The sequence below is a fragment of the Artibeus jamaicensis genome, unplaced genomic scaffold (assembly GCF_021234435.1).
Source record: "Artibeus jamaicensis isolate MK-2021 breed Jamaican fruit bat unplaced genomic scaffold, CSHL_Jam_final scaffold_847, whole genome shotgun sequence".
Classification (NCBI taxonomy): domain Eukaryota; kingdom Metazoa; phylum Chordata; class Mammalia; order Chiroptera; family Phyllostomidae; genus Artibeus; species Artibeus jamaicensis.
Window position 1 is genome coordinate 5699734 of NW_026522057.1, and position 15003 is coordinate 5714736.

The 15003-nt window shown below is 49.2% G+C and overlaps 2 protein-coding genes across 16 annotated transcripts in view; both read right to left on the reverse strand.

Moving 5' to 3' along the window:
- LOC119052504 (bone morphogenetic protein 8A-like) overlaps positions 1–6128 on the reverse strand; it is a 30696-nt gene extending 24568 nt beyond the window's left edge. Inside the window, 1 exon segment of the mRNA XM_053660524.1 lies at positions 5795–6128. Coding sequence (XP_053516499.1) covers positions 5795–6128 — 334 coding nt within the window.
- Positions 6129–9679: 3551 nt separating this feature from the next.
- Positions 9680–15003, reverse strand: part of MACF1 (microtubule actin crosslinking factor 1) — a 326604-nt gene continuing 321280 nt past the window's right edge. For 9 of the 15 annotated variants that reach the window (XM_053660135.1, XM_053660145.1, XM_053660139.1 and 6 more), the window contains 3 exons: positions 14413–14523; positions 11838–11967; positions 9680–11138 (listed from right to left, as the gene is read on the reverse strand). In XM_053660135.1, the coding sequence (XP_053516110.1) occupies positions 10882–11138; positions 11838–11967; positions 14413–14523 (498 nt within the window). In that variant the 3' untranslated portion in view covers positions 9680–10881. The remainder of the gene's footprint in view (positions 11139–11837; positions 11968–14412; positions 14524–15003) is intronic. The other 6 variants (XM_053660146.1, XM_053660142.1, XM_053660144.1 and 3 more) reach the window with 1 other exon arrangement.

The window sequence follows — 15003 nt, forward strand, 5'->3', positions numbered from 1 at the left end:
CTGTCAGCAGGTGCCCTGACAATGCCTGCTGAAGCCACCTTCCTCCAGGCAGGACCCTGCAGGGACTTGGGGTCCCAGGGGAGGGCCCAGGGACATGCTGCGCCCATTGTCACCTTCCAAAGTGACAGAGAGGGCTGGCCCCACCGGCCAGGCCAGACTCCTTCGCCTGGTCCTGGCCCTGCCTCCCACTGAACTCCTCTTTCCTTCAACTCCGCCCACTGGCCCCGAGCCCTGACTCACAGAGACCAGGGTGCTGGGCAGGGGGGCAGCAGGAAGAGGCGCCTGTGGCCCCTGTTCCCAGGCGGCTCGTGGTTTCCTGGGGAGGAGGGCAAAGAGGTGACCTACCTCTGACTCTATAGGCAGAAAGTGTCTAACGCGCACCACGACGTGTAGGGGCTGGAACAAAGGAAGGAGCCCATCCATTTGGGAGGAGTAGGGGTGGGAGGAGTCAGGTTAATGGAAACCCATGCCAATCTCTTTTAAAGACAGAAGTGGAGGACTTCCAGCCAAGACGGAGGCATAGGTAGACACACTGTACCTCCTTGCACAATCAAAATAAGGATAACAACAATTTAGAAACAAACAAAAAACCAACCACTACTGACAGAAAATTGAACCGTATGGAAGTCCGACAACCAAGGTGTTAAAGCAGACACATTCATCCAGACCAGTAGGAGGAGCGGAATGGGCAGTTGGGAGGGAGAGGGGTCATGGCAGGGCCGCTGGCGGACCCAGCGAAGCGGTGGATTGTAGATGGGCGCAGTGCATCCGGTCCCACATTTGCGCACAGATAAACCAGGCGAAACTGGGGAGCGAGACAGACTGTGCAACCCAGGGCCCCAGTGCAGGGAAATAAAGCCTAAAAGCACCAATTGAAAACACTTGTGGAGGTTGAGGTGCAGGGAGAGATTCCCAGCCTCACGGGAGAGTTTGTTAGAGAGACCCACAGGGTCCTAGAATGCACACAAGCCCACCCATGGGAATCAGCATGGAAGGGTCAGGTTTGCTTGGGGGAAGCGGGAAAAGTGACTAAAAACTGGCAGAGAGGGCGGTAAGCGCCATTGTTCCCTCTCAGACCCCTACCACGACCCAGTGACACGGGTTGCTCCGCCCTGGTGAACATCTAAGGCTTTGCCTCTCACTACATAATAGGCACGTCAAGACAAAAAAAAATGGCCCAAATGAAAGAACAGATCAAAGCTCCAGAAAAAATACAACTAAGCAACGAAGAGGTAGCCAACCTATCAGATGCACAGTTCAAAACACTGGTAATCAGGACGCTCACAGAATTGGTTGAATTTGGTCAGAAATTAGATGAGAAAATGAAGGCTACGCTAAGGGAAATAAAGGAAAATGTACAGGGAACCAATCGTGATGGGAAGGAAACTGGGACTCAAATTAATGGAGTGGACCAGAAGGAAGAAAGAAACATCCATTCAGAAAAGAATGAAGAAATTAGAATTCAAAAAGATGAGGAGAGGCTTAGGAACCTCCAGGACATCTTTAAATGTTCCAACATCTGAATTATAGGGGTACCAGAAGGGGTACCCTTATTATATGAAATGTTAAAGGGACTTATCTAGGAAAAAGAAGATAAAAAACATGTACAGTAAAAAGACAGCAAACTCACAGTTATTAATAACCACACCTAAAACAAAAGCAAACTAAGCTAACAACTAGAATAGGAACAGAACCACAGAAATGGAGATCACACGGAGGGTTAGCAACAGGGGAGTGGGAAGAGGAGAAGGGGGGAGAAAGTACAGAAAATAAGTAGCATAGATGGCAAGCAGAAAATAGACAGGGGAAGGGCAAGAATAGTATAGGAAATGTAGAAGCCAAGAACTTATAAGTATGACACATGGACATGAACTAAAGAGGGGAATGTGGGTAGGAGAGGGTGCGCAGGGTGGAGGGGAACGAAGGGGGGGGGGAAGGGATAAATGTAATAGAATAATCAATAAAATATATTATAAAAATAATAAAGACAGAAGTGGAGGTGAGGAGAGTCTAGGCAGAGGGTATAACACGAGCAAAGGCACTGAGTGGGAAGTACTGTATCAATTGGCTCCCGATTACAAAGCTCCTGCTGTGTGGTGCACAGCCAGCTGGCCTCAGTGCACATTTTGCTTAGTCCTGCACTGCCCTGGAAGGTAGGCCTCATGCATCTTAAAGGCATCTTAAAAGTGAGGAAATGAGACTCAGGGACTTTGAAAGGGGTCCTGTCTCACAGCTCCCAACTGGCAGAGTTGGGATGAACATCCAGGTTTAAAATAACCACAGAGTGAAGAGGATGAAGATGCTCAGAGAAGCTTTATTCATAACCCCAAACTGGAAACAAGCCACGTGTCCATTAGTGAGAAGGAATAAATGTGGTGCAGACGCGCAACGCAATGCAACTCATTTATTAAAAAGAACTACAGATACAATATTACAGATTAGTCTAAAAACATCAATGTGGAGTGAAAAACCATACAATGGAGTGTGCACAGTATGATTTTATTCACGTGAAATCCAGAGCACAGGCCAAATGGTCACGTGGTGACAGAGACGAGACAGTGGCTGTCTGTGGTGACTGGCTACGAGGACTCCGAGGGGCACTCATGTTACATGTTCCTGTGAAGTCTGAACTTTGTATAATGAATATGTGGTAGTTCTGTAAACCCCCAAACAATAGACACTTTAAAAACAGAATTCTCAGCCCTGGCTGGTGTGGCTCAGTGGGTTGAGCGCCAGCCTGTGAACCAAAGTGTTGCTGGTTCAGTCCCTATGTACACACATGCCTGGGTTGCAGGCCAGGTCCCCAGTAGAGGGCGTGTGAGAGGCAACCACACACCGATGTTTCACTCTTTCTCCCACCCTTCCCCTCTGTCTAAAAATAAATAAATAAAATCTTTTAAAAAATTCAGTTTATAACATATGTTCAGTACTGTCCGATTCTCCCAGGCCTTGGGGTGGTGGAAAGGCAGTCCCTATGTAGGAAAAGAGCAGAGGGTGTGGGGAGATCACCTGCTGTGTGGCCTTGGGAAAACTACCTAACTTCTCTGAGCCTCTTTAGAACTAAGATGTGACAGTAAGTCTGAGATGGAAATGAAGAAACAGATGTGGGGGTCTGGGCATGGGGTGGCCCCTCAGTGTCATCTCGCACGACCCCTGAGCAGCCCCACAGGGTGGGTACCGTACCACGTGACTATTTATTGAGTGAATTGCTGAAGAAAATGAAAGAATTCCCTAGTGAAGAACCAAAGAAAGTGACCCTGAGGCTTGTGGAGGTGAAGAGTTGGCCCTTCAAGGTCACAGGGCTGAGCTGGACCTGGGCCGCACCCCTCGTTCCCACTGAGCCCCGCCTCTCTCTCTGGAGAGAGTGGAGGATTCTGGGGAAATAAGCCGAGTTGCTCCTTTCTGCCTGTTTCCTCCGTCAGGAGGGGCTCAGCGGGCCCGAGGCGCCCAGGGGCAGAAACGGTGTTGTAAGAATGTACCTCCGACGGAGCCACAGGGTCCAAGCTGGGAGGCTCCTCATTTTTCCGACACCATCACTATAGACTGGATGGAAAACCAGAGGCTGAGAGCAGGGAAAGGACATGACTCAGGACATGAAGGAATCAATGAAGTTCTGACAGGACAAGTCCCTGGTGCTGTCTCCTGTCCTCTCCCTGAGCACAGGCAACGCCAGGGAGAGGCTCTGTCTGCTCCACGTTGGCATGGATCGGCCCCCATTACTGTGTTCTGGCCATGGGAAGCCAAGATTCTACAAGGCTGATTGACAGACAGGCCAGGCAGGGCCGCCAGCCCTGACCACATCCCTGACCTCCTAACACAGGCACTGTCCATCATGGCACAGGCCCCTAAAGCATCCACTCAGACACAAGGCCCGGCCCATGCACTGGTGGCCTGAGAGAGGTCCATGGTCTCCGGGTCCCACAGGCTACCACGGAGGGTCAGGACCTGGCCTGGACCAGGCCTGGCTTCTCAGGAGCCAGATGAGGCCGATAAGGGAGGCAGAGCAAGAGGCAGCAGGCATGGTGCTGATAGAACAGCAACTCTGCTATTAGACTCCATGGAGGTCCAGGGGCCAGGGGTTCTGGGCCTCCAAACAAGGAAGAGTCCTGCTAGGTGTCTAATCCCTCACACCAGTTAAAACCACTCTCCCTGAGATTTCTACCAGTGCAATTAGCACATCAGAATAAAGAAGGCCCTCTGACAGCCAGAGGGGCCCGCCCACAACTGGGCTTCCACTGAACAAGGACAGGCTTGTTGACCCCACAGGCCTCAGATCTTAATGCAACACGCAGAGATGGTGGGGGAAGAAGCTGGGGTTGGAAACCACTGCCTGGATGATGTCATGTACTTGCTGTGTGGCCCTGGGCTGGCCATTCAACCTCTCTGAGCCCATGAAATGAGGCTGGATGAAATGAGGACTTACAAAGCTATGGAACTTCAAGTGCTAGTTTTTATTCTAAAAATGGGTGGAGACACCTTTGACTGGCTTTTCAAATCTTTTCTGGGTTGCACATGTGTATAAGACGCATGGGGACAGACGTTCCTGTCACATCCATCCCAGGGCTGGGCACCAGCTGGGAGGAACTGGAGTCTGCAGTGATGAGGCCCAGGTTCATCCTGAGGAAGGGGGTGACTTTCTGCTCCTCCCAGGCATCAACCAATCACACACCTCCGAGGACTACGCACTGCTCACTAGGAACCCCATCTCACACGGAGGGACCTGAAGTTCAGATTGGGGAGGGACTAGCCTAAGATCACACAGCAGAGCCAGGGGGGGGACCAGGTCTTCCTGAGGTCAGGGCACTGCTTGGCTCACAGCCGCCGCTCCCACCAGGGCTGTGCACGCCTTGACCCAGGGGATGCTGGGGGAAGCAGGACGTGGGCTGGGCGGTGACTCACTCTAACAGATGGCTCCCTTGGGGGCATTTTCCGGGTGACTCCATCCACAGCTCTTCTTGGTCCTGAGCCCTGGGTCAGCTTGTCCCAAGGACAGAACTCCAGTCTCAGTTCCACATACTCTGTCCCTAGTCCCCACCCTGCCCTCTAACAGGAAGGCAGCATCCAGGACCCAGTGACCCAAGTCCTGTGCCTGGCGTTGGGCTGTCAGCAGAGGGTAACAGCTGCTCACTCCCCCAGCTCAGCCCACCGCCAGCTCTGGGTTGAGGGACAGAGGCCTGTTTGGCTGCCCCCTCTTCCTACCCTCCTGTAGGAAGCAAATGGCTGAGACCCCACACTACCTGCTGCTGCTCCAGTGCCTGGGCTCCTCTGCCTAAACCCCTCTGGAGGCTCCCTGCACCCTGAAAGCCTGCCCTCCCGTCAGCAGAAATGTCCCAGAGAAGCAGATGTAGGGCCACGGACCCTGGGCTGTGCTGGCTCAGCCATGCAGAGGCCAAGCCATCCTCCGTGTGACACTCACTGCCTCCCCCGGCCTCACTGTCCTCATCTGGGAGATGCGGCTGAACATCTTGGTTGTTAACTGGGTTGTTGGGGAACAAGAGTGGTGCTGTAGCCCGGGCCCCAAAGACAGAAATTTTGTAAGTTTTATTCTCGGTCAGGGCAAATTCGTAGGTTGTGGGTTCATTTCCGAGTGGGAGTGGGTTCAAAAAGTAACCTATCAATGTTTTTCTCTCACATCGATCCTTCTCTCCACAGACCTGGACACTCACTGCATGTCCTCCCTGAAGAGCCACCGTGGGGACGTCCAGACACTCGCTCACCGTCCCCTCACACGCACTCTCGCGGAGGTCGCACTGTCATTGAGTCATCGGCACCCATCCCTGGAGTCCACACTCACCCATGTTGACGAAGCTCATGACCAGGTCGGCGTGGCCCAGGCCCCGCTCTCCGGGGCTGCCGTCCTCGTCGTCGTCGCCAGCCATGGCGTGGTAGAGGTCCAACATGAAGAGCGGCGCGGACGCGGGCAGCCGGGCGGCCGCAGGCGGCGCGCGGGGCCGGGGTCTCCCGGGCAGCCCGAGCACCGCCAGGATCTCGTGCTGCAGGTCTCGGCGCTCGTGCGGACCCAGGTGGTGCTGGGGACAGCCGGCTGCAGGGCGCGGGCTGGGGCTGCCGCCGCTGAGCGCGCACAGCACCAGGCCAAGGAGCCACAGGGGCCCCGGGCGCGCGGCCATGGCGGGCGGGACTGGCTGGTGCTCACCCGGCGTGCAGCCCCTTCACCACCTGCCCGGGGCCGGGGGACGCCCGACGGCGAGCAGCGAGCCGGGCTGGGGTTCGCGGGACGGGGCGGGAGTTGGCAGTGGCCACAGCGCAGTCACTGGAGAGACCCCCGCGCGGCACCTGCTGCGGCTGCTGCTGCGGCTCTGGGTTGGGGGGCTGTGGCCACCAACACCTGGGGCAGAGGCTAGTTCAGGGACTGCACAACGTCGGCTAATTTCTCTGTCGCCACTGTGCCCTCCGATCCCACTGCTGCCGAGACCCGCGCAGTCCTGGCGCTCAGGAAGGTGGGGACCCACGAGCTCCTGCTCAGCCGGACCAGAGCGATCTCTGCCCTGAGCCCCAGCCCCTGCCGCCTGGGGTCCCGGGCCCCGCCTCCGGGCCCCGCCCCTCCGGCCCTGGCCAATGGGGTTTCGGGGCGGGGCCAACGCTGCAGAACCCGCCCGCTCTCGGAGAGCTCCGAGTTGTAATTGATGTCGTGGGTGGTGGCGCCCGGGAGATTCGACTTGCTAGTGGGTGATGGGCGGGTTTGACGAGGGATCCACAGACCAGGCGACAGGGTCGTCAGGGTCGTCAGGGTCGGTCTGGGCTGCCCTCGCAGACCCTGGCCACACCGGCGGGCGGTTTCGGAGACTCCAGGGTAGCGGCGGGCTGAGGAGAAAGCACTAATTGGCGCTTCCGCGGGGCGTGTCCTTGAGCGTTCTATCCTGGAGGGAATTTCAAGTCTTGGTCTGGCCAGCGAGTGGGCCGGCAGCTCTGCCTTGGTGCGTTGTATCTTCCAAGACCCGAAACAAGGTCTGGAAGGGCCCCGCGAGTGCCAGCCAGGCCCAGAAAGTGGGCTCCTTCCTCTGCCACCAGCATCCAGGCCTCATCACCTCGCCGGCCTTCCCGGCGTTTTTTGGGTTGCACTGCTTAGGCATTCTCCTTCCCAGACACCTGCTCCATCGCTGCTGCAAAAGTGCCCACCCTCCCGGCTACTGCGTGCTGCGGACCAGCGCCGCGGGCCGACCTCTCGCCCAACCAGCCCTCCACCTACTTATGGGTCCGAATTTTCCAGGCGCCAACAGCCAGGACAACTACTGCCAGCTCTCGCTGTGCCTGCTATCGACACTGGTGACAATGCCAGCCTGAGCAGGAGTCGTGCACCCAGCTCCAAGGCTGTCAAGGAGTTCCGGGACCCTTCCTCTGAGCCTGGGAACCGTCTTGCAAATTTTAATTAAGGCACTCAGCAGCTTGGAAGAGGAGGCTCAAGTCGGAAATTCCTGGATTTAATAGCATGGACAAAAAAGGAGCCAGATACTGAACCTGACATCAAAGTTCGGGGGAGGCCCGAGTGGCAAGCCGTAGGAACTCAGACTGAAAGTAACCAACAGGGTGGTATGGACATAAAAACTCCTCACTGAAACCTGGTCATGGCATATAGTCACAACCTAGCTAGTCCCATAGTTTCCTTGATATTACAAAGGTCAATTTAAAAAGTCATTTTAAGAGCGAAAGAGGGAGATAGATTTGTTTGTACATTACATTTATTACACTTATTTATACATTCATTGGTTAACTCCTGTGTGTGCCCTGACTGGGGATCAAACCTGCAACCTTGGCCTATCTAGGTGATGCTCTAACCGACAACTACCTGGCCAAGGCTGGGCTGATTCTTGTAGTAGCAGAAGTAATTCATCTCAATTTAGTTTGAATAGATAGATGTGTTCTTTACACAACTGCCTCATATTCCTGTAAATGGGCTGCACCCCAAATCAGAGATGAAGCTCACCAGCTCCCTGCCCCCAGCAGTCCCAACTCTAACAAAGGGTGGCAGGTGAGCACAGTCTTTCCCGAAGGCAGATGAAGATTGTGTTCTGACAGAAGGGCAGGCAGGTGCCTGGAAGGGAAGATGAAGTTGGGGTGGGCTGAGTGGAATCCTGAATTGGAAGGGAACTAGGTGGTAAAAACTTCTTGGAGAAAGTGGTATCAAACAAGGGCTTCTCCCTGGCAATTTTGTGATCTTGGTCATTACTTAACCTCTCTCAGCTCATTTTCTCATCTGTGGGGCTCCCGACTGTAGGCTTATGATGGAGATTAAACAAAAATGCACATAGAGCATTTAAAATAGTAACTGGCATGCAGTATGCATGTAATAAATGTTAGCTACTGTCATTCAAGGCCCCAGTAACCCCTCTTCATCCTCTACCTGAAGACCAAATTTACATGACTGGTTCAGCCCTTGTCCCAGAACTGTAACTTTATTTTAACCCCTTTTCTGGAATCCTTCCATACAGGTGTTTGCTGAATGGAAATATACTTTCTGAAGATTCTATCAGTAGCTGAGCTTTGTCTCAATTGAGGGGAAACTTGAATGACTTGGTAAGAAAAACTGACCTCTGTCCAAACTCTAAGATGGAGGCCGGGCTGTTTTCAGCACGCTTCTGCAGCCAGGGGGCCTGGAGGGGGAGCCTGTTTGGATGAAAATGCTGTCCTACACAAGGTTACTCAGTTCCATACAGATCAGAGTACGCACTTCCCTCAGAGGCCTTCAGGCTGCAGGTTCATTTTAATGAGTATTTGGCCTCAAACGGCCTTGGCACACATGGTCCATCTTCCAAATTCTCCCAACACAAGAGGAGTAGTACAGCCTAGTGAGTAAATACAGGCGTCTGAGTTTGAACCCCTCAACTTGAGGGGTTCAACCCCTCTTGCTTATTTCCTAGGCTCATGGCTCATTCCTGGTGTTAGAATTAGCATTTGGCTGTTTTAATTTTTTTTTTAATTTATCTTTAGAGGGGAAGGGAAGGAGAGAAGGAGAGAAATATCGATGTATGGTTGCCTCTCATGAGTCCCCTGCTGGGAACTGGCCTGCAGCCTAGGCATGTGCCCTGACTGGAAATGGAACCGCGATCGTGTGGTTCACAGGCCCACGCTCAATCCACTGAGCTACACCAGCCAGGGCAGCATTTGGCTGTTTTAGTTATAAAGCCAACAGAGGGGCTGGAGGAAACAGTTGCCAAACTTTGAATAGAGTCAAAGATTAGATTCACAGCCATGCTTGCCACTCAGTCATCCTGTGATCGCAGGCAAATCACCTTCTCATTCATGTTTCTGTCTCCGTAAAAGGAGCTAGATTTGATGAGCAATTTTGCTGCCATCTTTGAAATTCTACCATTTAACCAGAAATTTCTGTGTACTGTGGGAAGTTGGTCCCATTTTCTCATATCCCAGGATCTCGTGATTTCTAATATAGAAGTCTTCTTATATTACATATTGGTATTTGTTTAAAAATGTAAGTAGGGCAGATTCCCTACAGATGCATGTTAATAGTTTGATTGTCTCTTTGTTGCCTTGTTAAATAGTTAACAAGGATAAAATAAAAAATCTATTAATAAGTTCCATAATTTATCCATCAAGACATTTTGATTTCAGTAATGCATTCAAGTACCTAAAACACAATCATATCCCAGAGCAACATGTTATATATAAGGGAATGGTTGAGGAGAAAATCAGGAAATACAAAATGTTTGTTACTGCAAGCAATTTTAATACAAAAGTGTCTTGTTTTTAAACAGTTCATTGGTAGAGCTTCAGTTTCTGCCTCAATTAAAACCAATTGAGATAATCACACAGCAACATGGTCGGAGCTGAAGAGGAACAGCAGCTACAAACAGGAGCCCCGGAAGCCCCTCTTCATGGTCACTTGGTCAGTTGACTTTATTACACACAAAAAAGGACGGAAGCAAACGGGACTTGTTAACAAGTGTGCTGGTGAACTCCTTTAAAGGACGAGCAATGTTTGTCTTATGTCCACATTTTCAGAATAGGCTCGTGGAATTCATTCCTCAGTTTGTGGGGAGTTGACCATTTAAATAGCAAAAAATACGGATAACAATCTGTAATTCACAATGCTACTTAGGATCTCCCTTTGCCAAGGGCCTGGTTCCTGGTGAGCACAGGAGTTATTGGTGGCCGGGCTGATTAGGAAGTTACAAACCAGGACTCTTAAAAACCCAAATGTTCTGACGTTTTCTGAACTGTTAGTTACATTCACCCCTGAATTCTAGCAGCTATTTTTCCTTTGAACACCCAGTACTGAAACAGTACTCAAAGACAGTATTGCAATGAAGTCCTTTTGCTGTATCATGTGCAAATGTTCCCTATGTGAGGTTCCCTCTCTTCAGCTAAAATCACACAACATTAAAAACAATGGAAAAAGCAATTAGAAGTACCCTCCCCTCAGTTCTTGCTAATTGAGGTGTCTGTGATTTACAAAAAAAGAGTTCCTTAAACACTGCAGGATTCTTATTTTTTAATATAATTTATCTTGCTGAGACAGCAAGTCAAGTTTATAAAGAAGATGCATTTAGGAATAATCCTAAAAGATAAAGCAGGTTTATAACCCTGCACCACACAGAAACCCTATTTAGAGGCTTTTTTCTTTCTTTTTAAATACATATTCGCATCTTGACCGTTTCATTTGTTTTTTTTCCAAATATTTCATTTCTGGGCCCCATCCATTATAGGGTTACCAGGAGGCAAATTTTATCTACATAAATATTCACATGAAAATAGTAACTTACAAAAAGAAAAAAATAAGGCAGCTTCATAACACAATTATTCTTTTACACTTTTAACAATATAACTTCTCCCGTTCAGAATAAATATACACCCAATACATGGAGCAGGATTCAAAGTGGATAGAGGCCTGGGGGTGCTTATACAGTGTTATCGCTTGGGACCCGGAGTCCTGGGGGAGGCAGTGGTGGTCTTCTTAGACATGGTTGGGATTTTGGAAGGCTTGTTTAGCCCTCTCCTGGAGTTGCCCTGGCCCCCTGCGGCACTGCTTTCTGAAGTATCTGAACAAGCAGACTGTGTCTCTAAAAGATCAAAGTCAGAGGCATCACTTCCTCTCCGGCTGCTGGCTCGACTTCCGGCTCGACTCCCGGCCCGGCTCCCAGGGCGACTGGCTGACTTTTTAGGGTCTGGAATTCAAGAATAAAGCAGCAGCCTTAACAGAGATGTCTGGACCTAGGTACCAGAGTGCGACCTTTGGTAAGTTTGAGCCTTTCTAGACCCCGTTTCTCCTCATCTACACAGAAGTACTAAAACCATTTCTGGGCTCAGTGATTCTACTTAAGAAGCCTGCCTCCTGAGGATGAGAAACCAGCTTCTATCAGCAGTACTGTTACCAAATATGTCCCCAAGTTGGTGCTGAGCTCGGTGGCTAAGCTGGGGTAACACATGGGGAGATTGAGAGATTGAGAATGGGGGCAAAGTGATGGCAAATATATGTGATCTTTCCCTGACTTTCTCAGCTCACCAGCAGCAATAATAAATATGGGGCAGTCGAAAAATTACTAGCCAAGTGCTCATCCCAACACTGTATGGGTTTTTGAGAAGGCCCGGCTTCGGGAGGCCCCTTCTTCATTTTACAAATTCTCTTATATACGGTTTTGGCTGCGGAAGCGTCTGCTCTCAGAAGGCGAGTCTGAGACAGCTGTAGGGACAGGAGGAGGAGCAAAGGCCAGCAAAAAGCCTGAAGGTCTGTCCTTCTGGGCATCACACCTAAGTGCTACTACTCTCATGACCTGCCCCTTGGGGAGCAGTGACACACTGCCGATGGGCTGCTGTTTCCCAATTTCTAGCATGGCCACCCCCTATCCCAGTGCACAGGTACATACCTGCCCGATTAGTTTTGGCACCTGTGGAGGCTGGGGAAGAACTATTGCTAGTATCACCAGCAAGGGATGTTCGACTAGAATGGAAAGTTGGTGTTGGCCGTTTCAACTTGCTGGCAGATGATGGAATAACCTTAAAAAATAAAATGGTTATATTTACTTGGTGAAATCTTTGCTAGAAATTAAATTTTAAAACTTAAAAGCCTTCTTTATGTCTAACTGATTGAAAAGCAAGTTAAAAGTCCAGGAAAACAAAGATTTATTTTGAAAGTGTCCTATGTCATGTATTTTGATGTTTCCCAAAATAAAGATTTTATGTTCCAATTTAAAATTTCAAATGCTTCCAAGACCTTTTATCTTACTGATAAATTTCTACTACAAATGGGGGAAAATCCACAAATAGTGAAAGTATAATACTTACAAGGAATAGAAATATGGTAAATAAGTAAAGGGAAAAAAAATCCAAGTAATTTCAAGTATCAAAGTTTGAGGGTTAGAAGGGAGAATTATGAGTTCTAGCTTCAAATATTTAACATGGAGAGCTGAACACTGCTATTCCAATCTCCATCATTAGGTAGGTGCAGCAATTTCAGTCAAGTTAATATCTTTTAGTTTTTACCTCACCGGTAAAAATACAGATAAAATGACTTGTGGATCAAATAAATGATTAGAAGTATGCAGGGTGGGGCTGTGATATTAGGAACAAGGCTCTGAAGGAGGAACCTGAAGACCCAGACTTGGGCCTGGGCTCTCTGACTTCACGTCTTCCTCAGGAAATCAAGCTGGTCCTGCCTCTCTGACTTCATTTCTACCGCACTCCATCCCTGCCACATTAACATTGTTGCTGTTCCTCCAACAGCCCAGGTGGAGGGGGGTGCTTTCCTGTTTGTTATCTGTCTTTTCTGCATTGAAGTGTGAACTCCATAAAAGCAGGGGCTTTGTTTTGTTCACTACCATACCCTCAGAACCTAAAACAGTGTCTGGCACAAAAGAAGGGCTCAGTAAAAACTTGCTGAATGAATAAATCAGGTGTAGAAGCACTTCCTAAACTGGAAAAGAGCTAGGTAGATGTGTGTTATTATTATTGCTACTGGCAGGAGCTACATTTCCTATTTGTGTTTTTTTCCCCCAGCATCATTTCATGCCAAAGCATACTGTTCTAATTTTTCTTTGAAATCAGTTGGGTAAATTGTTTTCCAGGACCTTTAAGATGTTTATACCAAAAGAAGAGTTAAGCAACCCATTTCATTGTGATTCTTGTATTTCTTTAATTTGTAAAGAAGCAGCAGAAGCGACAGAAAGTGATGAACATTCGAGCACCGGCCCTCCTGGCCCACACAGGAGGAAGAGCACCAGTTTCAGAAGCTACTGCTGGTGAACACTGCTACTGGGAAGACGCGCCCCAGAGACCCTGGACCGGGAGTCGTCGCATCAGGGTATGACCTGGCTGCAGAACACCAACAGGTAAGGAAAGATGAAGCCTCGAAATGAAACAGAAGGTAAAACCTTAAGACAAACAAAAAGGCTGTTCTATAAGAATCCTATGAGAATTTGTACTGCATAGTTAAAACACTTATAATTTTAGAACTTTTAAAACTCCCATGAAGCTGAGCCATTAAGGAAGAAGAGAAGACCAGCAGGCTGACCCCTTGGGGTTTTAGTGGCAATAGATCCCCCAATCACATCCTAACCTAGATCTATTTCTGAACTGGAATTTTAGCTTGGAGCGGGATGAATCCCAAAGCAGCAGTCCATTCACAGCTATTGGCTTCTTGTACCTCCTGGTTTCTCTGGCTGAAGCATTACATGACTGAAGGCAGTGCTATCTTCTGAGGCACAAGAACCCAATGTTTTCCTGGAGAAGCTAGTACACAAATTGTCCTGCTATCAGATAAGCCACTGGTCTGTGTTTTGTTTCTGAAACACTGCTCTTCCCAAAGTGCTTGGGCATTTTAATGACTTCACATGAACGTGTTTAATTATTCATGTGTACTCAAATCGAGGCTACAGAAACCCAAGCACCTAGGCCAGAAAACCCAGAAGCTAAACCCTGAGCCTCAGAGCATCATTTACTGATACTGTACTAGGATGAAGTGAGCAGCACCCATGCCTTGGGTGGCGACACCAACCACCGGGGGATGGGGCTCTGGGCAGGAGCACCAGCCACTCTTCTGTTCTCAGCAAAGGTAGGAAACTGTTGAACATGCACCATAGGTGAATTTCAAGTGTTCATAACTCATCGGTGTATCTGATAATTGGAGACTCCAAGAGGCCTGATTATAAATAATATTAATAAATCACCAGGAACAACCAATGTTTATCACCCTGAACAAATATCATTCTAAAGACAAAAAGTTGTTAACCCAGTTTGAGGCATCTCTTACTTATTTGTCTCCAATTGTGGTGACTCTGAGTCAGAAACACCTGAAAAACACTTCACTGGATGAATCAGCCGTGAGAGCAAGCGCCACCGAGACGGGAGAGAGCGCGACCTCGTGTCAGAGGAACTGGTCAAGTTCTCGGCATCAGCGAGGGCCTTGTCTCGACTGTGTCCTTAGTCAGCAAAGCCATACTCTACCTCGGGGTTAGGCAGCTGGAGGTCAGGATAATGGCTGTCCCTGACTGGGGTGCCAGCTTTACTGTTTACCAACCAGGGTTTGTCATAACAGCGAGAGAACTGAAGTGGCGTCTGCAGAACGGAAATCCGAAGGGAAGGACGGGAACAATTGAAAATGGAACAGGAAGGGAGCAAATTGAAAACATAAAACAAAAGACACTAAATTTTAAAGAAACAAAATAAAATGTGTATCAGTCTGACAAGATGAGAGGGACCAGGTAGAAAGGCAACAGCATGCTTCATACATAACCTGTTTCAACACAAAACCCGTTACCTCCAGCTGCACAGAGAGTGCTTGGTTTTTCTTTGCGCTCAACTTCTAACTGGGGTTATGTGGGAAAAAGCACGTCTGACTTAAAGACCTGAGTACATATATTATTTATTTACTTTTATCCTCACCCGAGGACATTTTTTCAATGCTTTTTAGAGTAAGGGAGAGAGAAAAACATCGATGTGATAGAAAAACATCAATTGGTTGCCTCCAGTCTGCACCCAAACCAGAGGTCAAACCTGCAACCTAGGTGTGTGCCCTGACCAGGAACTGAACTGGCA